Below are 25,893 nucleotides of genomic sequence, written 5' to 3'. Positions count from 1 at the left end.
AATGAGCTATCAAACTGTAAAAAGACAGAGGAAACTCAGATTTGTATTATGAAATGAAAGATGCTAATCTGAAAAGGCAGCATACTGTATCATTACAACTATATGACATTCTGAAAAAGACAAAACCATGAAGACAGTAAAAATAGTAGTGGTTGACAGGGATTTGGGGGAAGGAAGAATAAACAGATATGCAGAACACAGGGGACATTTAGGCAGTGCAACTATTCCGTATGATACAATGGTGAGTATGTGTCATCGTCCATTTGTCAAAACCCATAGAATGTATAAAACCAGGAGTGAAATCTAACGTAAACTATGGACTTTGAGTGATAATGTGTTAAGGTATGTTTTTGAATTGTAACAGATGTATCATTGTGTTGCAGGATGTCAATAGTGGGGTGGTTGTGCATGTGTGGGGACAGGTGACTTATGGGAACTCTGTACTTTCTGATTAGTTTTGCTGTGAAGCCAAAACTGCCCTAAAAATAAAGTTTAACAAAAAAAATCCATTTTTCAGTCATGCTAGCCTCATTCAAGGCATAATAGCCACATGTGACTACTGGCCACCATTTGGATAGTGTAGGTGAAAAAAAAAAAAAAGTTGATTATTTATCTTTAGAAGCACTCTTAACAAGGGTTACACATCCACTTTGAGAAGAATCATCATGATTATGGTTCATTCTGTACTTTTTATGTCCCACCCACATAGTTCTGTCACTCTAAAAATTTTTTTAAAAATAAAAAAGAAGGAAAAACTAAAGCATATTTCGAGTTACTGGAGTGTTTGATGTCTAAGGCCCAATTAGACTGTGCCTTTTCACAGTCTTATTGATACTCAGGAGAAGATTTAGTCCAAGCACTTTCCACAATATCATACCACCAATGCACCTAGATTTTTTTCCCAAATGTGATCACTATTTATTATCAAGAGTCACTGGAACATCTCCCTAATATCAAACACAGAGAAAAAATGAAAAAAAATCTTTTGAGTATTCACTTATTCACACATTGAGAACAATGTTAATAAGGCATTCAGCTAATTTTTTGTCTCAATTTTTTAGAGTCTTTTGATGATTATTGTTAACATGTCAACTAAAAAATGATTACAAAGAGACATGTAATAGTCTTTCCATTAAACAGATATATAGATAGATAGATTTAATATGGTTCTTAGTGGTACCCAAAAGTTTATACAGTTTTTGCCCAACCTAATAATCTGTAAAATCCTTTATCCATGCAGTGTCTCCAAGAAAATTTACTGAAAAACTCATCTATGAGATCACAACTTGCTGAAAAATTGATAAATTAGGAAGACCGTTTGGCCTTTATAAATCCAAGAAGTGCATGAACTGGCTTAGTTCATCTTTCTTCTGCCATACATCATCTAGCCATCTTGCTAGTTGTTGTAGTGCTTTACCATGAAGTCAATCACACTACTTTTTTACTTTTCTTGCGATTAGTTAGAAACATGAAACCACACATAGGTTGTCTCTTCACAGCTGTGATCATTATGACACTCAAACTGTAGATGCATCAGATTTGTAAACCTGTGTTAGTCCTAACAAGCAAGGCAGTTTGTACCTGGCATTCGCTATCACAAACTTTAAGGAAATACCAGAAAAGTTGCTCTAGTGAACAAGAAAAAAATTCATGCAAGGATTAATTTTGTCATACAGCACAAGGACTTCAAAAGACATGATCCCTTCTAACATTGAAAGACAATAGAGATTTCCTTTATTTATTGTCATAAATGCATATTTCTCTATTCATACAACTTAAAATTGAAGAAGGGAAAAACAGACACTGAATGAGCTAAATTTTGATTTCTGTTTCCAGTGGGTTTCAAAAACAGAACAAGAGGAAAGGGCTTATGTGATTGTTGTAGAATCTTTTTGACTTGTAAATGTGTCTTTAATGTACATATTTTTATGCATTACAGCATTATATTTTAAAAAATACTGCTTGTAGAATACACCTTTCTGTTAAATAATAATTTGTTAAGCAGTAGATGTGTATTTTTTCACTCCCAAGATGTTAAAACAAAATCCAAATATATAAATTTAGCAAAGTTGAAAGACAAAATAAACACACAAAATTAGTTGCATTTATAAACACAAACAATGAACAATCCAAAAAAGAAATGAAAACAAATGTATTTACAATATCATCAAAAAGAAGAAAATACCTAGAAATAAAATTAACCAAAAAAGTGAAAGACTTGTATACTGAAAACTATAAAACATTGCTGAAAGAAATTAAAAACAAATAAATGGAAAGACATCTCATGTTCATGGATTGGAAAATTTAGTATTATTAAGATATCAATACTACTTAAAGTACAGACTAAACGTAATCTCTATCAAAATCCCAATCACTTTTTTAAAAAAATAGAAAAATTAACCCTAAAATTCATATGAAATCTCAAAGGACCCTCAAACAGCCAAAACAATCTTGAAAAAGAATAAATTTGGAGATCTTAGATTTCCTGATTTCAAAACTTACTACAAAACTAGAATAATTAGATGAGTGTGGTACTGGCTACAGACAGCCATATAGACCAAGAGAAGAGAATGGAGAACCCAGAAACAAAGTCTTGCACACGTGATCAATTGATTTTCAACAAGGGTGCCAAAACCATTCAATGGTCAAAGGAGAGCCCTTTCAACAGATGGTGCTGGGGAAACTGGATATACACATTCAAAAGAACAGGCTGAACATGGTGGCTCGTACTGTAATCTCAACACTTTGGGAGGCTGAGGCAAGAGGATCACTTGAAGCCAAGAGTTCAAGACAAGCCTGGGCAACATAGTGACATGCCATATGTACAAAAAACGTTTTTTAAAATTAGCTGGGCATGGTGGCAGGTACCTGTAGTCCCAGCTACTTGGGAGACTGAGGTAGGAGAATCACTTGATCCTAGGAGATCAAGCCTACAGTAAGCTATGATCATGCCACTGTTCTGCAGCCTGGGCAACACAGCAAGACTCTGTCTCTAATAATAATAATAATAAATAAAGTTGGATGTTTACCTAATACCATATATAAAAATTAACTTAAAATGGATCAGACCGAAACATGATAGCTAAAACTTTAAAATTCTTAGTTTGCTTTAACTGTTTAGATTTTTAGCTTATTGTGATATATTTAGCTTACTGTAATATGCTTATTAACTACTTATCTTTTTAACTTATTGTAATATCATTGTTTAGCTTTTTAGCTTATTATAATATAAAGATTACAATATTACAATATTTTTAATAAAGCACCATTTAGGTTAGATCTAAGAACCTATGTGATAATAAGAGATGTCACTTGCTGCCTGGTAAAGATTCATTGTCATTACTTTCCACTAAAAAACATGAAATTCTGAGTTTTGTTTAGATCTCAAAGTCCCTGAGCATAAACTCAGCTCTCATGTCCTCATGCTTCGTTAACAAGCACAAACAAATCCATTTTTGCAGGATTTAAGCCCTTTTTTTTTTTTTTTTTTTGAGACGTAGTCTCACCTTGTCACCCAGGCTGGAGTGCAGTGGTGCGATCTTGGCTTACTGCAACCTCCGCCTCCTGGGTTCAAGCAATTCTCCTGCCTCAGCCTCCTGAGTAGCTGGACTACAGGTGTGCGCCACCACGCCGGGCTAATTTTTGTATTTTTAGTAGAGAAGGGGTTTCACCGTGTTGGCCAGGACGGTCTTGACTTCTTGACCTCGTGATCCGCCTGTCTCTGCCTCCCAAAGTGCTGGGATTACAGGCGCGAGCCACCGCACCCAGCCACCCTTTCAATAGTCTGCAGGGTTTTCTACTTCTAATTTCTTTGTGATGGTTTGATGTAAACAAGACGGAGGGAAGTCTGGAGTGTCTTTCTTTTAATGAACCTTGCTGACCCTCTGACTGGACCTTGGTGGAGATGGTTACATATGCACAGAGATGAGCTTTTATCAGCCACAGAGTCTTAAAAAGGCCCTCCAGGATTTCCCTTTCTACAACATTCTGGAGGATAAAAATCTTCTCTGGAATGTTTGCTTACAAATATATCAATTCTTGCTTTTAACAATCTTCTGAGGGTCGAATTCAGATAAATGTTTGGTTATGGCTATCTTGTGCTTTTCCTTTTTTTCATGGAATTCATTGTTTTGATTGTCCTTTTTGACATCAATCAAAAGAGGGATGTTAGAATATGTTCTATTTTAGAATCATATTTGATTAGTAAGAGTAGAATCCTCAACACTCTGTTGACTCAAGAATCTCCTGAAATCAGCAGGTTTGTTCCCACTGTTTTGAATTTAGGTCTTTTTCAATTAGTATTTATGTTCAATAAACAACTTAACATAGCTGTTTTAACCTTCCTTGTTATGCAAGAAAGCAAAGACCACAGCTCTCAACTTATATGGGACAGCCAACCCGGAGGCTATTCTCAAGGTTGTTTTAAAATCTTCAGCTTTAAAAATTTTATTTGCTGAATAATTCAAATACAGAATCTTATATGTCTATCACTTCCCAATGGGATCTTCTCAAGGCAATTCATGAAGCAGTTTGCAGAAGATAAATTACATTTTTTTGAAAACTGTGAGTTATAAGATAAAGAGCACATCACTGTCACACACAATTAGGAGAGACTAAGATGTTACCTGCTTTAAACTTGTATTTAACAATTCTCTTCTCCTTTTTTTCCTTAGGGGAAGTGATTCAGTTAGACAAATTCTTAGTCGTAAAGCTCAGGCAAAGACAGATGTCAGCCAGCTTTAGTTCAGTTGAACAATGTGGGGGTTAGGATGCTGATCCCTGCACAGTTGAAAATTCATGTATAACTTTTGACTCTCCCAAAACTTAACAACTTATAGCCTACTGCTCACCAGAAGCCTAACCAATAACACAATTAACACATATTTTATATGCTCTCTGTATTATATACAGTATTCTTACAATAAAGTAAGCTAGAGAAAAGAAAATGTTATTAAGAAAGTCATAAGGGGGATGAGTGCAGTGGCTCATGCCTGTAATCCCAGCATTTTGGGAGGCTGAGGCAGGTGGATCACTTGAGGCCAGGAGTTCCAGACCAGCCTGGCCAACATGGCGAAACCCCATCTCTACTAAAAGCATAAAAATAAGCGGGCATGGGGGCACATGTTTGCAATCCCAGCTACTCCAGAGGCTGAGGCAGGATAATTGCTTGAACCTGGGAGGCAGAGGCTGCAGTAAGTTGAGATCGCGCCACTGCACTCCAGCCTGAGCGACAGAGTGAGACTCTGTCTCAAAAAAAGAAAGGAAGGAAGAAAGGAAGGAAATACCTGGAGGGGGCGCCTGGGCTTTGTATTATTTTGTTTTGGGAAAGAAAAGAAAGAAGAAAAGAGAAACGAAATGAAAAGAAAATAAAATCATAAAGAGGAGAAATACATTTACTATTAGTTAAGTAGTAGTGGACAATCATATAGGTCTTCATCCTCATCTTCACATTGAAGGGACGGAGGAGGAGGAGGAAGGGTTGGTCTTGCTGTCTCAGAGGTGGCAGAGGTGGAAGAAAATCTGAGTATAAGTGAACCCATGCAGTTCAAACCCATGTTGTTCTAGGGCCAACTGCATTTTTAAAATAACTGCTTTGGAAGATCTGTGTGTATGTGTGTGTATGATTTGAGAAATTAGTTAGAAGAAAAGAGGAATGAGGAGTAGAAAAATACCAGCATTTCTGATGGTCAATTTCTTTTAATTATAGAGAGAATTCAGCGTTCACCAAAGTTGGCTTAATTACTCATTTTCTCAGTAGAAAATTTCGAAGTGTGGGGTTTGACTGATTTTTACAGAAAGAGAATAGAAGTCTTTCAAAATTGTTGGTAAGAATGATTCACCCTTCTTGCTTTTGTTAAGAAGTAATTGTGAATGTTAAATTACATTAATTTTGCTGCCTGAATTGAGTTTTGAAAGCTTGCTATTTCTTTCTCAGCCAAAGGATATTTAAAATGATGCCAATGGAACTCATTGATTTTAACTACAATATTTGTTGAAAACAAATACGTATATCAAGGTTACTTCATATGTCTTTTTCAAACAAAATCTCTTCCTGTGGGTGGATGTTTAACAGAATTACACTTAGGTATTGCCAAACTTCAAAGAAAGGAAGACTTACTCATCTTTTGGATGGAGAAAGGATTCATTTACCAGACCTGACTTGGTGATTGTAGATCTTTGACTGAATTGCCTCGGAGTCTAGATTTCTCTGATAAAGAAAGACTCATTCAAACTCAGTAAATCACAAGAAAAAGAAAGAAAAATGGGGAGGAGGGAATGGGATCAATATTCTAAAAGTCTAGGATTCTAGTTTAGTTTAATTTTATAGTTATATGATGAAGAAGAGAGGAGAAGCCTGGCTAGAAAGGTGGATGTTTGTCACTCAATTAATGTTTTTTTGTTTTTACCCAATTCATGTTCTTGAAGCTGCTACATTTACTGACCTACAATAAGTGTAGAGAGGATGAACTATATTGATAATCCTGTTTATTGACCAGATTGAATACTCAGGTTTGATTTTTGCATTTTTGGATATGTTTTAAAGGTAGAAGATCTTAAAAATTCATATTCAAAATACCTTTTATCCTGCCTTTCACTTAAGGAAAATTATCTGGAAATTGAAAGTCCTCCAGGCAAAGGTCTGGCTGTGATATTACTTCTGGGAGACACTTCTCACAAGAGGGAAGATAAGTAAATTGCTCTGACTGCTTTTTATTCTTGAGGTTCCTGCTCCCCCCAGTCCCCTGCCTGCAAAGTTATTAGATAAGTAAAATAAGGTTGAAGAAACATAAGGGGTAGTCTTGGAGAGGAAATGAAGTTTTTAAAGAGCATCCAAAAAACGTGAGGGTGGGGGAAGAGATTTAGAACCCTATATGGTGAGGGAGGTTGATGGGGGAAGAGGGTTTGAAATTGGATATTTCCCCTATTCCAATTCATTTGCCTTGGATACACCTGGAGGGGGCACCTGGGCTATGTTTTATTTTGTTTTGGCATGAATTGGACAGGTACTTCCTTCCCCATTAGCTCCCTCCCTAAGTTACAGCTCCTCCATCAGCTTGGGTTCTATTAATGTACTAAATTCCTGGGCAGTTGTCCAGTTCCCCCCATTGTAGGGACATCTCTAGTTACATCTACAGTGATAGCCCCTTGAGGTTTCTATAGTCCTGTTGCTATGGAAACACCATTTTGGCAGGATCTAAAAACCCTAGGAAAAATGCCTAAAGGTTTGAAACATTGCTTCAGATCCAAAATACACCTTCCCTTGGCATAACCCATTTACATTTTTTTAATTAATTAATTTATGCTTTAAATAACAAATTATATTAGTTAAAAATAAAGGCTCTCTTATCCAAACACTGGAAAAAGACAATACTTTGAGGGCTTTTTTTTCTATTTGAGAATTTTTATAAACTTTAGAGAAGCTGGATTTAAGAAATCCTCTAGATTTCCAATTCTGAGAATTTTCTTAGGCGGAACATTCAGCTCTCAGACAAAATGAGATGCTCTTACATAGCTGCAAGAAAGTAAAGAGAAAATTAAATGCAAAGGAAGAAGGAAGGAAATAATGGCGATTAGGACAGAAACAGTACCAAATTATAAAGCAATTGATAGATAGGTATTGCTAGTTTTTTCACTTGGTGTATTTATGCTCCCTGTTCCTGTAAACTTAGGTACTGTCAGACCACAGACCCTGTTCCTGGGGAGAATGCACCAGGGAATACAAGAAAGTAGTGGTCCACAACCTTTTTGGCACCAGGGACTGGTTTCATGGAAGACAATTTTTCCGTGGACCGAGGGTTGGAGGTGAGGGTGATAGTTTCAGGATGATTCAAGCACATTACATTGGTTGTGTACTTTATTTCTATTATTATTACATTGTAATATATAGTGAAATAATTATGCAACTCACCATAATATTGAATCAGTGGGGGGCCCTAAGCTTGTTTTCCTGCAACTAGTCGGCCCCATCTGGAGGTGATGGGAGATAGTGACCAATCATCAGGCATTAGATTCTCATAAGGAGTGTGCAACCTAGATCCCTCACATGCGCAGTTCACAATAAGGTTCACGCTCCTGTGAGAACCTAATGCCCCCGCTGATCTGACAGGAGGCGGAGCTCAGGTGAGCAATGCAGAGCGGCTGTAAGTACAGATGAAGCTTCGCTTGCTCACCTGCCGCTCACCTCCTACTGTGCGGCCTTGTTCCTAACAGGACCAGGGGTTGAGAACTCCTGCAATAAAGTTTCCAGTCAACTTGAAACTATCACTATCACCTGCTCATTTGGGGCTCCCTATATTAGTGGATCAACCAACAGTGAAGAAAGTTACTATAATGGTAAGAGTAATTGTTAGTGATTATGTCAGAGGCATGTGAACAAGAGTAATCCATCTTGAATAGGAGCTGGGTAAAATGAGGCTGAGGCCTACTGGGCTGCATTCCCAGACAGTTAAGGCATTCTACATCACAGGAAGAGATAGGAGGTCAGCAAAAGATACAGGTCATAAAGACCTTGCTGACAAAACAGGTTGCAGTAAGGAAACCAGCAAAGTCTCACCAAAACCAAAACGGCAATGAGAGTGACCTCTGGTCATCCTCACTGCTACACTCCCACCAGTGCCATGACAACTTACAAATGCCAGGGCAATGTCAGGACATTACCCCATATGGTCTAAAAAGGGGGGGAATGAATAATCCAACACTTGTTTAGCATATCATGAAGAAATAACCATGAAAATGGGCAACCAGCAGCAATGGGGTTGCTCTGTCTATGGAGTAGCCATTCTTTTACCCCTTTACTTTCTTAATAAACTTGCTTTTTCTTTGCACTGTGGACTCTCTCTGAATTCTTTCTTGCCCAAGATCCAAGAACCCTCTCTTGGGGTCTGAATTAGGACTCCTTTCCTATAACAGTTACCATGAGGAGTTAGGGGTGCTGCTGCATGGTGAGGAGAGAAGGAACACAGCTACAAATTCAGATTTCTTGGAGCATCTCTTGGTGCTTCTTGATGCCTGGTAACAATGGTCACCAGGCAACTAGAGGATACACAGCCTAACAAGGACAAAGCAGTGAATATTCAGATCCTTCATTGAAGACCTAAGTTGCCCCTCCCAGGGTTGGGTTGATGTAGATCAACCCAAGTGCTGCTTGGAGCTAAGGAGGATCAGGACTGGATGCTGGAGAGCAGAGATGAAGAATATCAACTATGGCCTCAGTGCCAGCAGGGTTTGGAGCTTCTTCCACTTATTATTTTGTATGAAGTCTTTGTGGTATTTTGGCTGGCTACCACCACGAAGGGACTTGGGGAGAGATGGGTGTTAAGAGGAAAGGAGGGCATTTGAGGAGTGGAAGGGGCCAACCGTTAATGGACATCACACGTGTGCTATTTCAGATGCACTCAGCCCCATCTCTGACCCCAGTCACTGCTGCAGAGACCCATTCCAAGGAGGTGTTGATTGGTTTTGCAGAGTCTTGCCTCTGGTTCACACTGCATTCCTCTTTCTCCTGCCCTGGGCTTCTTTGATGTGATGCTTGAGCCCCTTTACAGGAATGCTCTTAGTACTCAGGTGTGTATAACCTGGAAGTGGAGATGGGGAGATAATGCTGGCAGGGCCAGTGTTGAACACAGGGACAAGAGCCTGTAGATAAAGCCTCTTCCTTTCCCAGGTAAACTATTCTGAGGCATATTTCTTGAGCCTCATCAGAAGGTCCTGTGTGATGGTGTTCCCGTAGTCCTGGTCAACTTAATAAAAACACAGATGGTATTGACTTTTCTTCCTTCTCTGTTTCAGTTTGCCGGCCCTTCACTTCTGCTCCCTGGGATCACCTCCAAAATGACTTGCTTTCACCCTGTCCTTTGTCTTCCCAGCTGCTTTGAAGGAAACCCAGTCTAGGACACTGATCTTCATAACAGAGCATTAATTTCCTCTGGCCACCCAGAGCGCCATTCATTCTTAACTTCCTTTAGCCATGCTTCAGTGCAATTTGGAGTTAGTAGACTTGAATAAGCCAATTCTACTTTGGAGAATTAAGTTTGGCACTTTTCCCCGGAGAGGACTTTCTTCTTTGCTGACCTCATTGCTAACGGCCTCATTTATGTCTCTAGTTCTCGTTCTTTTGGGAGTTTGAAATAACACACCCAATTTCTTTAAAACAAACAAACAAAGATCTAGCTAGTCTTTTCACATTAACCTTGTTCAGAAGGTACCTGGTCAATATCCAGGATTTAGCAATTAACTAGTATATTCTATCTAGTGTTCCCCTTTACCCCTTAGTTGCTGCATTTATTTTCTTTACTGTTTCAGAGTCTTTGCAACCTTGTTTTCTTCCCTTTAAATGACCGACTATTTTCTTTGGCATGGCCCCAGAGAACACCAACAGTTAAACTTATTGCTATGTGAAAGAGCTGCATTTGTTTAGAAGTTGCTCAGAAGGCCGTGAGAGCAAGCGACCTGGATGATAGGAAGTAGCCCCGGGAAACTCGCAAGTATTTTTTTTTTCCTGTCTTTCTGCCAGGATGCTGGTTTTTCCTCGGCTAATGGCCATTTGCAACAGGGTCAAGATTTATGCCAGCTGGAATCTCACAGGATATCAGTCACATTGCTTTCTTCTAAGCAATTGCTTACCCTTACAAGAAAAGGAGCAGGAACATTGAAAGGAAAATGACATATTTAGCTTAGGGTTCTGCATGACAAATGGCTCTTGATAACCTTCCCCCGTCAATTCTGGGAGAGTAGACAAAAGCAAAGAAAACAAATTGACTACAGACATCGACATTCATCCTACTTGAAGAGAGAACCAGTCTGTGTGAAAAACAGAGTAAACTTCAAAAGAATCCAGCAATTGCCCTGAACTGACCCATAAAGAGAAATTAGAAATCGAAAGTTGAAAATTAGGAAGCTCAAGAGTGAATCTGAGGACTGATGTGCTCCACACATTACCTTCAAGACTGTTTAGTTTAAACAAAGTATAGCTCATTTCAATAAATGGTGAGTGACTGTGGTTTCAAAGTCACAACAAAGCTGGAAATACAGATTTCTCAAGTTGAAAGAATCGCAGGATTCCATAACATTGACCTCAGGTTGGGGGATAGGTTCAGAAAAAGGGGTAAAATTTGCTCCACTTTATTTTTTTAAGTTCCGGGGTACATATGCAGGTTTGTTAAATAGGTAAACGTGTGTCACAGTGGTTTGCTGCACCTATCAACCCATCACCTAGGTATCAATCCTAGCATGCATTAGCTCTTTACCCTAATGCTCTCCCCACCCCCACCCTCCCCCGACAGGCCCCAGTGTGTGTTGTTCCCGTCCCTATGTCCATGTGTTCTTATTGCTCAGCTCCCACTTATAAGTGAGAACATGCTGTGTTTGGTTTTCTGTTCATGCACTAGTTTGCTGGGGATAATGGCTTCTAGCCTCATCTATGTCCCTGCAAAGGACACGATCCCATTCCTTCTTATGGCTGCGTTATTCCACGGTGCATATGTATCACATTTTCTTTATCCGGTCTGTCACTGATGGGCACTTGGGTTGATTCCATGTCTTTGCTATTGTGTATAGTGCTGCATGTATCTTTATAATAGAATGATTTATATTCCTTTGAATATATACACAGCAATGGGATTTGCTGGGTCAAAATTTGCTCCACTTTCACTTTACTATCAAAATTAGAATGTTCTCAGAGCATCACAGATAATATATAAGAACATTTCTAAATATGGAAGGACATTTGGTGTTTACCTCATCTGCATGCATCTCATAAGAATTAAGAAAAACATCCGGAAACTCAGGAGCCTTAGAGTGGGGTTTAAAAATGGCAGGGTTTACTTTGAGAATCCCCTTATTAAGACTTAACTTCAACAACGCACTGCTATTCTGGTTCTATTAGCACAGGTTTCTGCCTCCTGTATTTTTTTCCTCATGAAATATTTCTTTTACTTCCAGGACAATGGTTGGATTCTGCTTCATTAGTAGTCAATCTCAATGAATCTGTTCCACATATTACCTTCAAGGTTATTTACTTTTTCTTCTCCAGGACACAGGTAATAACATATCTGACTTTTACTCAGCCTGATTTCAGCCTTAAGTACCTCTTTTGTTAATTAATTTTATTTTTATTTGCCATATTCCAACCCATGAGAAGGGATAATCAATATGATTTTACCTTAAGATATTTTTAAAGTTGTAAACAAGCCCAATAGAGAGTGACCTTCAAAAAGACTTTTATCTTAAGGAGACCAGAATTTAAGAAGCAAGACAATGTGAAATTTCCCAGGTTCAACTCCCTCATCAGGATATACAGAAAGAAAACTAATGACTGAGTTATCATTAAGGTCAGCAAGGACCTCTATAGGAAACATACGTTGCAATTTAAGAAACCAAATACTATAAAAATATTCTTTCTCATTTCATTAGCGCAATTGTCCTTTTGGCAATTCAAACTTCAAAGACGTAATCATTATTTAAAAAACACATTTGGTTAATTAAGTCAAACAGTGATTTAATTCAATGACAAATTCAGTTGAATTATTTTCCATTGTATAAATAAAATAGCTGGCTATTTAACAGAACTTTCGCATTGTATAAATAAAATAGCTGGCTGATTGACAGAACTTTTCATTTTCAACTGGAAATACAGGCATCATATATAGGTACAAAGCTGGAATTGAATGAGCTGATGATTACTTTTTGAAGATTATGAACATTTCATTCTTTCCACTTAAAATCACTAAAAGAAAAAAGTCTTACATGCAACTGCTATCACACACCTGTCACTTTAATGCTACAGAAAATGTCAATATTTTCTGTACCCAAATTATGTTCTTTCTGCCCAGAATGCACTTTCTTGGAGTACAAAGAATATTCCTTAATGGTTTATATTGTTTTATAAATTCTTCTGTTCTACTCATTTATCCTTCCATTTTTACTGTTTTTTTTCTCTGTTTTACATTTTCAGTGCTTAGAAAAATCAAATAGAAAAGCCACCAAGCTTACCATTTCAACCAAGGATAAATATAAGAACATCCCAGCAGTGACTGTGAAGATCCAGTCTTGAACACATGGATCAGCTGACACGGAAAGGCCAATGTATAATCCCAAGAAGGCAGTTAGGGAGCTTATAAAATTCATCAGGATGGCAGTCTTCATAGAAAGTCCAGAGCTTAAGAGCACGGCAAAGTCTCCTGAAGTTTAAGAGGAAAGGAAAATATAATTATCATTTAATGGAAGATGCCTTTGCTAAAGTAACGCACTATTAGCTATTTCGAATGTCAGCACTGAAACCAATTTTATAGGTAGAGTTGAGTGATCAGTAAATAAAATGCTTTCCTATATTTCTCTAGAATTCATAGCCCATTCATCGTACTATTAGGAAGTTGCATTTCAAGAGTTCCATTCCTTTGGCTGCTCCTAAAGATTGTATCTACAGAGAGGCCTGTGACATATTCTTGAGTTCTTGATATCCTGTGACATTTCCAACTTAGATAAATGCAAAATAGTCACTCACTGTCCCAGGGTTTCTAAATCTTTGGGCCTGGAAATTTGCCAGGTGAAATCATGACACTATATGGGCTTTTATTATTTACTTATGCAGAAACTGCTGCGGGGAGAGAAAACTACTTAATATGAGATTTTTAAAGCATTGCAAAAGTTGGTTAGGAAACAAATTTTTCCCTTTAGAAAATGATTATAGGAAAATGATCTCATTCTCTCCATGCCTTCCCTCCAAGAGAAGATTGACCTGTTAGTAAATCTGAGAACACCTACTTCTTAGTTTGGGGGATTGAGACTAAAATTCAATAGACAGCTTGGGGACCCAGTTTTCTAGTTCCATTGCATAATTGTTCCCATGAACGGGGCTTGAAACATCTCTGCTGGCCTGCTGCAGACCGTCACACTGCCCTGTGGTTTTGGCTTGAGGACTGGGGGCTACATCCCTGCTACAGTAGCAAAACTCAGGACCATAGATAGGGGATGGCTTCCAGACCAGGTGCATTTTAATGCGCCCAGGAAGGACCTTGGATAAACTGCTCCAAGAAGGATAGATCAATAACAGTGTCAGGACTTTAAGCAACGGACTCCAAGCACAAGAGGGCAAGAGTTTCCTAGGGGCAATGTAGGTGCGGAAGTGGAAGCAGAGAGACTGTGAAGAGCCCTCTCCCTTGGGAGCCTATGCCAGACCAGCCTCTACTATTTCTGGGTCTGTTTCAGAAATGTCTGTTCTAACCCATCTTGCGTCCTGGGAGGCAAAGAACAGGGCTATATTGTTCTCACTTATTTGTGGGATCTAAAAATCAAAACAATTGAATTCATGGAGTTAGAGAATAGAAGGTTACCAGAGGCTGGGAAGGGTAGTGGGGTGGTAGGGGAAGGTGGAGGTGAGGTAAAGATGGTTAATCACTACAAAAAAAAAAAAAATAGAAAGAATGAATAAGACCTAGTATTCGATAGCACAACAGGACGACTACAGTCATAATAATTTAATTTGTACATTTAAAAATAACTAAAAGAGTATAATTGGATAGTTTGTAACACAAACAATAAATGCTTGAGGGGATGGATACCCAATTTTGCATGATATGATTCTTACGCATTACATACCTGTATCAAAACATCTCATGTACTCCATTAATACATACAACCACTATGTACCCACAAAAATTAAAAGAAAAAAAGTTACAGGGCAACTAAGATTATTCAGAAAAAGAGATTTATGAGCATCTGCTACCACACACCTGTCATTTCAATGCTAGGCTTGGCTTTAAACATTTTGTATAAGTCAGGTTGATGAAACCATGGTTTGGTTTTTTGTTTTTGTTTTTGTTTTTCTTTTTGAGATGGAGTCTCACTCTGTTGCCCAGGCTGGAGTGCAATGGCTCAGTCTCAGCTCACTGCAACCTCCACCTCCTGGGTTCAAGCGATTCTCCCACCTCAGCCTCCCAAGTAGCTGGGGTTACAGGCCTGGGCCACCACACCTGGCTAAGTTTTTGTTTTTAATAGAGACGGGGTTTTACCCTGTTGGTCAGGCTGGTCTTGAACTCCTGTCCTCAGGTGATCCACATGCCTCGGCCTCCCAAAGTGCTGGGATTACAGGTATGAGCCACCGCACCCGGCCGGTTTTAATTTAAATGTTATTTTATCTTACTGGCCCATGTGCTGACATGATGGATAAAGTTCGCCTCCTAATATTTTTCTCACATTTAATATGCAGATTTTAAAGTCCCCGTCAAAATTCTTTAAAATATTTCTCTGAATGACTGTCTCCCATGTGGAATTCTCTGGAATCCAAATAGAGTCATTTCTGGCCCTGGGAAACATCATAAAGGAGTTTAACTGGATTTTATTCCAAGGTACATGAGTTATTTTTCTAGTCCTCCTCTTCTTATGGTTTAAATAAATTATAAAAGGAAAGTATTCATCTTTAAATCATAGGTTAGAAAAAGAATCCTAGTAAACCATAGCTGGAAAGATGTTATTTCTTTCTCAACAGGCCAGAAACAGTAATTCCATTGTTGAACTTACCCATTTCATGTGGGATTTCATGACACAAGATAGCAATCGTGGTGGTCACTCCTGACTCGGATGATGATGAGAAGGCTGCTCCTATGGCTAGGCCATCTGCAAAATTATGCAGGCTGTCCCCAACCAGAATCATGATTGCTAACAAGCTAATGGCTTTACCTAAGGAACCAAATAAACACAGAAGAAGCATTAACAGAGCACTACATATTTCACCAAATCCTTCAAAACCAACCAACCTTCCCACCTACACTTGACATTCTTATATTCCATCTGATTAAATAACATCACTTTGTTTCCGCAAAAGTCAGGACTAGAGATTCAAGTGTGATAACCAACACACTTAAACGTATGGTCACTGTTTTGCTAACTGGTCTAACGAGATAAATTACATGCTGGCATTCATTATTTTAACATCTTATGCAGTTATGCCAAAACAAGAAAGTAAAACCCATGTTACAGCCTCCCCAAATACCACTGATGACCTTCCCGTCTGTCTTTTGTAATACATTTAAAAATAATTTAAGAAACTTGCTATAGACTAAATGTTTGTGTCTCTCCAAAATTCATATGTTTCTACTTATTCCCCTAGCGTGGTGGTATGAGGAGGTAGGGCCTTTGGGATGGAATTAATACCCTTATAAAAGAGATGCCAAGGAGTTCCCTTGCCCCTTCTGCCACTTCCCACTGCAGGAAGGCGCCATCTACAACCAGAAAGTTGGCTCTTGCCTTGCACCTTCATCTTGGACTTCTAGGCTCCAGGACCATAAGAAAGAACTTTTTGTTGATAAGCCATCCAGTCTATGGTAGTTTGTTGTAGCAGACCGAGTGGGCCAAGACAAACTTCCCAGTGGAATGTCATTAAAATGGAGTGTATTTCCCAAAGCTGTTCATTTGAGTCAGACTGTTCTGTGTCAATCTAGGGCAGTGTGCTTTCTGTCACTGTGTGATTGTTTTGGTTCCCTTTCTGGTGAGTGCTAATGACTTCCCTGAAGCGCCCCATTCACTCCCCACTGTAACTTCAACGGAACCACGACCAACATTTCTGGCCCCAAAGTTAGCTTTGGAATAATTACTCAAAGTTTTTGTCTTTCTGCAAGATAACTTTCAGCACTAGGCCAGTTAGATGTTGAACAAAATAAAGAGAAGCTTCTGTCTTCATGGAATTCAATTGCATAATATATATTATCTGGTCAGGAGAGAGCCAATGAAATAATTTTGATCATAATTGGGTTCAGCTTTTTAATGGACAGAATCTCTGTTCTGAAAGTTCTAAATTGTATGTTAGCATAACTCAATTGTAGAGTTGAACGACTCACAAACATGAAAAGTATTTTGAGCATAGTACTTATTTTGGTAGTAATCTGCCTAGGTAGACCACTTGATAAGAAAAGTCATTAATCAATTGTCATAGTCTAAACTTTCATTAATTATTCAGTTGCATATATATTGTGTGACAGGTGTAAGTAGTAGTTACTGTTACTGTTAGAACTGAATGCATAATGATTCCTTTTTTTTTTTTTTTTTTTTTTTTTGAGATGGAGACCTGCTTTGTTGCCCAGGCTGGAGTGCAGTAGCATGATCTCGGCTCACTACAACCTCCGCCTCTGTGGTTCAAGCAATTCTGTCTCAGCCTCCCGAGTTGCTGGGACTACAGGCACATGCCACCATGCCTGCCTAGTTTTTTTGTATTTTTAGTAGAGACGGGGTTTCACCATATGGTCAGGCTGGTCTCGAACTCCTGACCTCCAGTAATCCACCCGCCTCGGCCTCCCAAAGTGCTGGGATTACAGGCGTTAGCCACTGCACCTGGCCTAATTCTAATAATTGTGCTCAATAAAAATTCTAATTATTCTAATAATTGTGCTCAATAAAAATTCTAATAATTCTAATAATTGTGCTCAATAAAAATAGAAAGAGGATACTTCCTTGTTACATGGCCTAAGACTACAAGGGAGATTGCATTATAATGTGGTTTGCCTTCTTATTTGGGGAATATGATTTGATTCATATCATATCCCACACTGTGAGATAAATAACTTCAGTAAATACCAGATATAACCCAAATTGCCGTCTAGGAGATAGCTCCATTTACTGTGTTTCAAAGATGGACTGTGTATTTTACTTCTAAAAATCATAGGTATTTAGAAATATCACTGTAGAACTAACTTACATCCTTCCTGTGGTTCACTAACTTATTTTAGTCCTTGCTAAAAAGGGAAAGATTTCAGGCAACAGCCATAAGAACAAAGAATAAATACTGAATTCTTGAATTCAGGGAGTTCTTATTGACATTGACTGGAAACTCTCAGAAACCAATAATGCTACTAGATCATTTAACTGCTTCTGTCAATTTTCAGAGATAAAGCTCTTCTTTGTGAAAGGAAATTTAAAAAAACTTAAAGTGATACATTTGACAACACTGCAACATTCAAATAAATTTGTAATTTCCACATGCCTATATGTAGCCTTGATATTAATAGCATATATTCCAAAGGAGGATTTTTAGCCAATATTACACTCTGCTAGAAACCAGTGTGGCCTATTTTTGCTATTATTTTGTTATCTCTGATCATGGGTTTCTAAATGTCAGATCGTGGATAGGTAACAAGCCACATGCAAATACAAACATTTGCATGTAAGCCATAAAGAACACACTGTGTATATTTCTTAAAGTAATTTAAACATTATTTAGCGGGAGGTTGAGGCAGGAGAATTGCTTAAACCCAGGAGGCGGAGGTTGCAGTGAACCAAGATCGTCCCACTGTACTCCAGCCTGGGTGACAGAGCGAGTTTCCATCTGAAAAAAAAAAAAAAATATTTAGTGGAAGATAAGACAAGTATTCACTGGTAATTTAATGTACTCATTACAGAATTAACTATAATATTTTACCTCTCTTCATGTACTTGGCAGTCATATTGAGTTCCATGTTTCTGAGCTATCAGAGGTTTTCCATGGTAAAACATGGGGGCTGGAAGTGGTATCATTGTGCTTTTTTAAAATTTAAATCAGACTGTAGATTGATTTTTTGCATCTTGTCTTTGAAACACAAGTTGAGTTCCACGGATGAGGTAATACAAAACAAGTCATCAAATATTTGAAGCTTAATTCAGTATGTCCCTGGCAAAGGGGCAGTTGAGTAATGTAATATGGGTATGTTCACTATTCATTCTGCATGCCAACCTCGACAGGAAGTAAGCAGGTAGGTAGGAGGCCTACAAAATGTTTGAAGAAGACCATCGTTACTCCCTAATCTAGCATCCTCTTTCAGCTCCTGATTTGACTGGGCATGTCCTTCTTTCAAGACCACAACCAAAGAGAAAAAAAAGTCTATTGCAGACCTACTATGTGCCCAGCTTTCTAAAATTACTCTTGGAACTAAAAGTTTAGAAGGAAAAATATTACTAGCAATGTTCTAAAAGCAGAAATGGACAAAATATGTAATTACATATTTTGAATCAAATAAATAAATTACATGAGTTAATGTATCTAAAACATTTAGAACAGTAGTTGCTATAATGGTGTTTGGTCTTAGTAGTATTTCTATTCCTGATTACATCCCAAGCTAAGAATAAAGACCATGCTTATTTTATTCTGCACTGATAAAGATCATGCTTATTTTATTCTTCACTGCATAAAACATGCCTGAAACAGGACATGTCTTCAAACATTTCTTGAATGAATAAAACAATGTGAAAGAATGCATGAATGAATGAATGGTCACAAAAAAATTGTTGGTGCATTAGCATTTCTTTCTTTTTCTTTTTCTTTTCTTTTTTTTTTTTTTGAGACGGAGTCTCACTCTGTTGCACAGACTAGAGTGCTGGAGTGCAGTGGCGCGATCTCGGCTCACTGCAAGCTCCGCCTCCCTGCAAGCTCCGCCTCCCTGCAAGCTCCGCCTCCCGGGTTCAAGCCATTCTCCTGCCTCAGTCTCCCGAGTAGCTGGGACTACAGGCGCCCGCCACTACACCCTGCTAATTTTTTGTATTTTTTAGTAGAGACGGGGTTTCACCATATTAGCCAGGATGGTCTCGATCTCCTGACCTCGTGATCCGCCCGCCTCGGCCTCCCAAAGTGCTGGGATTACAGGCGTGAGCCACCGCGCCCGCCGGTGCATTAGCATTTCTTTAGTTCCCCAGCGCTAGAGCTGACTAGCTATATAATCTTGAGCAGTGATTTAACCTCGCTAACAACTATTTTCTTCATTTGTATAATTCAGTTAATATTTATTCTTACTTAAGTTGTAGAATTGAATGAGATCACACCAACTGTGTAGCCCTATGCCTAGCATACAAGACGTGTTCAATACGTGTTAGCTATTTTCACTATTTGCTAAGTTATTACGGTAGAATGGGAATAACTAATCATGATGCATAACATTAAAACCTTAAGAAGTTTGTGTCACAAAAGCGTAAAATAAGTGAGAAAAATAGGGCAAAACTTCAAGAGTAACAGATGAAAACCAAAACAGACAAAAAAATCCGAAAAACTTTCAAGAATTATTCAGAAACATAAGCACAGGTTAATAAAGTTCTATCCAAAATTGGTAAATTAAATGCAGATGAAAAAATCATAGAAAAAACATCAAGCTTTGTTAATTAAAAATTAAATGAACAAATGAGTTATAGAATAAGATGTGAATAAATGAGATCACTGATTTGGACTCTACCATCTCAATGACAGTATGATAAATAAGACGCATTTGTGATGAATGTTCAGTAGACAGTGCTAGAAGATGAAAAAACAATGATATATCCATACTTCACAGTGAAATAAAAGCCTCAATCATCACACAAATATGTTTAGAAATGAGCTATGATAAACACACATGTGTTTACATTAATTGAAGTTTCCCTTGAAGGGAATTAGTTTAAATCAACTAAGAAAAACTTCATTTTTAAAGGAAGGAGTAAAATTGATATGAATATGTAGTCAATTTGAGAGCTGGATAGGAATTAGTTTTCATTACAAATCCTATTGCAAAGTTTTTCACAATAAACTACATACCCAATATGATATCTATATAGTTTTGACATTTTATTTTAAAACAGACATAACTGTTTTCTATGGCACTTTCCACATGTAAAGTTTAGCTTGGTACTCACATTTTCTGTTGGAGGCTGTCATACTGCCTATAGGCATTTCAGCTGCCTGTGAATCTTCTGGGCTTTTCTATTTTAAATTAAAAAATAACTGATGAGAGATAAGTAATGGCCATCATTTTGTTGAAAAATGAAACATCTGGAGAGTTATGTTGGTTTTTAAAAGATATTTTAGCACTCTAGATGTATGTTAGAACCTCAGGTTTCATAGACACGCACAATGTAGAGCTGAAAGTCTGTGGGCAAAGCAAGCCTTTTGCACTCTTCATATTTAGATGAAAATAGCACTCTCAGGTAGATCAGAATCTTCCATAGAGAGCTGAAGGCTACTGAGACAGTCTGTAATTCAGACTCGTAAATTATGTAAGCCTTTATGAAATTCAAAAGCTATCAAAAAAATTATTCTTGGCCTAACTCAGCGCTTCTCCTTTCTGGTGGATTGTGGATTTAAGATCCATCCTCTAACCTGTGAGCAGTCGAAGTATTTTGGATGGAAAAGACACCCATGCAAATTCAACACCTCATTTCATTCACTGCAGCATAATATTCTGGGTTAACTGCTTTGCCAGTCAGTAAAAGAATCTTGCCCATTAAGAAAGTAGATCCACCCACTTATAAAAGACAACAATAATAGATTCAAACATTTTTTAATCCTTTTATATGACAGAGAAGTGAGATTTTGAAATTGACTTTATGAGGTAAGATTACACGATTTTATTTCAGAGACTGACTCATAGACCAATTTCTGAAAATATATTTTCCGTCTTGGTGCCTCTGATTTCAATTCTATAAAAAAACTTTTTATCTGCATATTAAATATGTCCTTTTAAAAGCATATGCATAGAAGTCCATCACCCAAAGTTGTACAAATTTTGACACAAATGTAATGAGATACATGCATTTTGTGTGTGTGTAAAAGAGAGAAAGTAAATTTTACATATTAGTAAAGTTCACGTATTAGAATAATAGCAGCTATTCAAAAGATAATGATAGGCTGTTTTTGGAGAAGCATAGCTGAGAAGTAAGGTAGAGCCTGTAGGATACAGAGAGCAGGAAGTAGACCTCTTACTTGAAATTGGGAGGATATAGAAACAAAAAACATTGTGATCCCTTTATGTTATATCAAAAACCTAATTGTAATCACAATGCTTTATAGTTCTGTGAAAATACAGAATTCAGATATTTATTCTAGAATGTTTTGTCTTGTTTTTCAAAAAAAAGCTATTTATTGTCACATTATGTAAAGTAATTTAGAGCCAAACATTCAGGACTTCTTATTGATTGGGAAAAAAAATGAACATTCTTCTTTATCCTCGAGTTTCTTGAAAAAACAAGAAATTAAACTCATCAAACACTCCTAAAAGTTTATACAATTTCTATTACGCTTTAGGTCAAATTGCAGCTTAAATAACAAGAGGAATTATGTGCATATTAGTGAGCTGGAGTGTTCAAATAGCTCAAGACTCACTAAGGTACCTTCAGAGATTTGGTTATATGCATCTTGGGGCTCTGGACACTTCAAAGAGAAGGAATAAGATCAGTATTAAAGAGATTTTTAAAACTAATCCCACCTGAAGTTATCTTTTTTCAAACCACATTTAGAATGTCTAAGCAATAAATACAATAAAGGCTCTTAAAATCGTATTTTAAAGGAAATTTCTGGTTCCTATCTCTGAGTTAGCACGAGATCTGAAATCTACTCCCAAACTTCTATTTTGCTATGTCAATGTCTCAGGAATAGCCTCCTCATTTCTACTGAGGAAGCTGTCCTTACACCGTAAACTCTTTACCCTAAGGCCATGGTTCCAGGAGGCAGGGATTCTAGCAATTATAAATTACTTTCGTATTTTTCCCATTCCTATACTTCTTACTTAAAGCATTTGAATGGGAATATTGTTTTGAACATGATTGGACATTGTGCTTTGAGAATTAATATAGAAGATTTTGTTGTGGAAAATTTAGTAGAATGAAGGCACATACTATGAAACATCTCATTGGACAGAATCAGTTATCTCCTGCATTATGAAATGAACACCCCAATCCTAGGTGCACTAAGTAATCCCTTGCTCCACATCTGTTTTCGTCCACCTAGTCATGGCTAAGGATTACTCAGAATGCAAAAGCAAAGGTCAACTGGTTTATGAAAACTTGTAAACACAAGGATTAAGGACGTGTCTATGATGTCAGTCTGATCCATACGTGTTTGACAGTGATGCAGAGAGCAATTATGTGAATCTGTGGAGGGTGTCTGTTGCTCTTTAAAACAGCTTTCAGGTGCTTGGCAGAGTTTTCTAAACAGTATTTATCACAGTTAAGAACAGGCAAATCAGGAGTATGAAATCTGTTTATCTACCCTACTGATTTTCATTTGTTCATTGAGGAATAAAGGAGAGAAGGTAATCAGATCAGTAGAATGCTTTAGATCAGGAACCTACCAACTGGATAGTTGAAGCAGATTTGCCTCTGCCTGCCTGGTCACTTAATTCAGAGTTGAGTGCAAGATGGTGGGAGTGACCCACGTGCCCATTAACCAATGACAGGCCCTGCTGGATGAGGATGGTTTAAAATTAGTGTTGAAGCCAGAAGAACACAGGTGTAGTCTTTGTCAATGCCACGGTTCCATTCCATTGCCTATTGGCCAAAATGGTAGTTGCCACAAAAGAGAACTGGGATGCTTTAAGAATGGAATGCAACTTCAAAAATGTCTAGTGATGACTGAAGGAGGCTTGAATAGTGGTAGTTTTTATACTGTCTTTTTATTTACTAAAAAAAGTTATATTTACACAAAATTAAATTTTAAATTCTTTCTGATGGAGATACCGCAATGATAATAATCAAAACTGTATTGTACCCTGTGACTACTAAAATAATGTCTCTGGAAATGTATTCATCAAGTAAAGCATTTGCAGTTCCTAAAACATACGTATTCCTTTTATTTTAGGCAATATCATAAATCTTGGAATTATGCTCTTAAAACACATTTTAAGTTCCCTGACAAGCCCATAAACAATCTGAATAAACTCTACATTTTTGGATGTTCAGAATTTCTTTCACTCATTACCACACTGGATTTCTAACTACTGAATTACTGGTATTTTGGCTTTCTAATTTAGTTTTCCCAACCCAGAAATGTTAATCCATTGGGTTTAAGTGGGGATTTGTTATTTTTTTTAATGCTTCTTGGGATTAGAACTTCTTTTGTGAAAGGAAAGTTCCTAAACTTTTAGGGTTAAGTACCGTAATAGAAGTTGGCATTCCCAATTTCCAAATTACCATAGCATCCTAGTTTGAGCCCCAGGCCAAAGAAAAGTCCTGCTTTATTAGAAAACTTTTACAAAAGTTGACTTGTAGTCTATTTGAATTCATGACCTCTATTTATTGCTGAAAAGTTTTCAAATATATAGAAAGCTGAAAGAATTGTATTGTAATGTAAATATTGAGCTATCCACTTCCTCGATCCTATGATTATTTTATTAAATCTCTTTTATCATGTAGCTATCCATCTATCATCCCTCTATCCATCCATAAATTCATTTTATTTTTTGATTCATAAAACAGAATTTTGAACAAATTTAGGAATGAAAAACAATAAGTGCTATGCTATTTATTTTTTCTTTTCTTTTCTTTCTTTCTTTTTTTTTTTTGAGATGGAGTCTCTCTCTGTCGCCCAGGCTGGAGTGTAGTGGCGCGATCTCGGCTCACTGCAACCTCTACCTCTTGGGTTCAAGCAATTCTCCTGCCTCAGCCTCCCTAGTACCTGGTATTACAGGCGCGCGGCATCATGCCTGGCTAATTTTTGTATTTTTAGTACAGACAGCGTTTTGCTATGTTGGCCTGGCTGGCCTCAAACTCCTGACCTCAGGTGATCCACCTGCCTCGGCCTCCCAAAGTGCTGAAATTACAGGCATGAGCCACAGCGCCCGGCCCATATTTGTAGACATTTATCAGCTACTGGTATAATAAAAGAAATTACTAAAGCTGAAAAAAAGATTTGCTGCAAATTTCAAAATTCCTAAGATGCTTGTTTTTGTAATTTTAAATGCCTTTAAGACAGAAAACAACATGTGATTTTGTGAGTTTTCAAAGTTTTTGTTTGCTTATTTGTTTAGGTTAAGAAAGATATCCAAAACGCTGATTAGTAGCTAGAATGTTGGGCCCCTTCATTCCCCAGACATAAAATAGTCCCCAGTTCCTAAACCAACCATGAAGGTTAAACAAAAGGTCGTAACAAGTACATTAACTGCCCAGGAATAGACATTTTAAGAAATTAATATCCTATTAGAAGGAGCTGTGTATTCTTGAAATCAGCATTCCATTAGACATCCCTTACACAGGCAACTTCATTACTTTTGAACAAGTACTTGTGAAGGAACAGATGAATGTATTATAAGACTTTAAAGCACAAGACAAATAAAACTTAAAAATATACCTTGTCATTTGGTGATACAAGAAGAATAAAACATTTTTCTATCAAGAAAAATCCATGGATGCCTCCAATTAATCCCAACAGTTTCCAAATATGACCTTTGCTTTCATGGAAATGCCCAAATTCTGGGGCTTCCTGCTTATGTAAACCAAGAACCTTCAGGGAAAAAAAAAAAAAAAAAAAGGCAGAGAGAAAGATGGAGATAAGTCTTGATGACTTAACTATTAAATAGTAGGCCCAGTATTGAATATATTTAATTTTCATTCTGGGAAATGCCATGACAACTATTAATACAATCACTAAAAGTCCAGTTTGCTTTTGGGTATGTGAATGCTTCCACTATACGCTTTAATCAGGGTCAAATAAATTGTGTACAATAGAAAACAAAAGAGAGCTTTGAATAGCTTGTGCTAATGAACAGAACGAAGCCTAAGCTTTATTTCTGCAAGTGCCCTAGATTTTCACACAAACTCAGTCCTTCGGCCAAATTGTTTTTCAGGAGTCCAATCTGCATCTGTTTGTACAACCATGCCTCATAAAATATTAATAAATTTTATATTTCATCTGGGGTTTATTCTCATGCCCCATAGCAATCAAAGTAAACTTTTATTAAATATCAGATAAGTAAGAAATCCACCGTGAAGAACTTGTTCCATTGGGAGCATACTGTATGACTGACAATATTGTCAGGTCTCTGGGACACAAAAGGACACAAGAAATGTGTTGGGAATTTTTCTGTAACTGACTCATCCCATTGGTTGAGTCATTCCATTGGTCAACCTCATGATTTCTTGTGAGCCAGTAGATCATACCATATCCCTTCTCTTAGAGAAGGCAATTTATGAAGTAGC

General features: G+C 37.5%; 1 protein-coding gene and 1 long non-coding RNA gene across 4 annotated transcripts in view; one reads left to right on the top strand and one right to left on the bottom strand.

Annotated features, from left to right (window-relative positions):
• Positions 1-25,893, bottom strand: part of SLC39A12 (solute carrier family 39 member 12) — a 93,053-nt gene that overhangs the window by 27,093 nt on the left and 40,067 nt on the right. The window contains exons 8-12 of one of the 3 annotated variants that reach the window (XM_014346380.4): positions 25,046-25,198; positions 23,052-23,162; positions 20,620-20,686; positions 15,517-15,675; positions 12,991-13,178 (exon numbers count right to left, since the gene is read on the bottom strand). In XM_014346380.4, coding sequence (XP_014201866.4) covers positions 12,991-13,178; positions 15,517-15,675; positions 20,620-20,686; positions 23,052-23,162; positions 25,046-25,198 — 678 coding nt within the window. The remainder of the gene's footprint in view (positions 1-12,990; positions 13,179-15,516; positions 15,676-20,619; positions 20,687-23,051; positions 23,163-25,045; positions 25,199-25,893) is intronic. The other 2 variants (XM_034930059.2, XM_034930060.2) reach the window with 2 other exon arrangements.
• LOC130540517 (uncharacterized) lies at positions 5,792-14,297 on the top strand. Its single transcript, XR_008954502.2, has 5 exons — positions 5,792-5,825; positions 6,602-6,690; positions 7,671-7,803; positions 11,941-12,038; positions 12,953-14,297. It is a non-coding gene; the product is annotated as an uncharacterized LOC130540517 (long non-coding RNA).

The sequence above is a fragment of the Pan paniscus genome, chromosome 8 (genome assembly GCF_029289425.2).
Source record: "Pan paniscus chromosome 8, NHGRI_mPanPan1-v2.0_pri, whole genome shotgun sequence".
Classification (NCBI taxonomy): domain Eukaryota; kingdom Metazoa; phylum Chordata; class Mammalia; order Primates; family Hominidae; genus Pan; species Pan paniscus.
The sequence above is the reverse complement of the archived record's forward strand: the minus strand, read 5'-3'. Positions and strand labels throughout refer to the sequence as shown.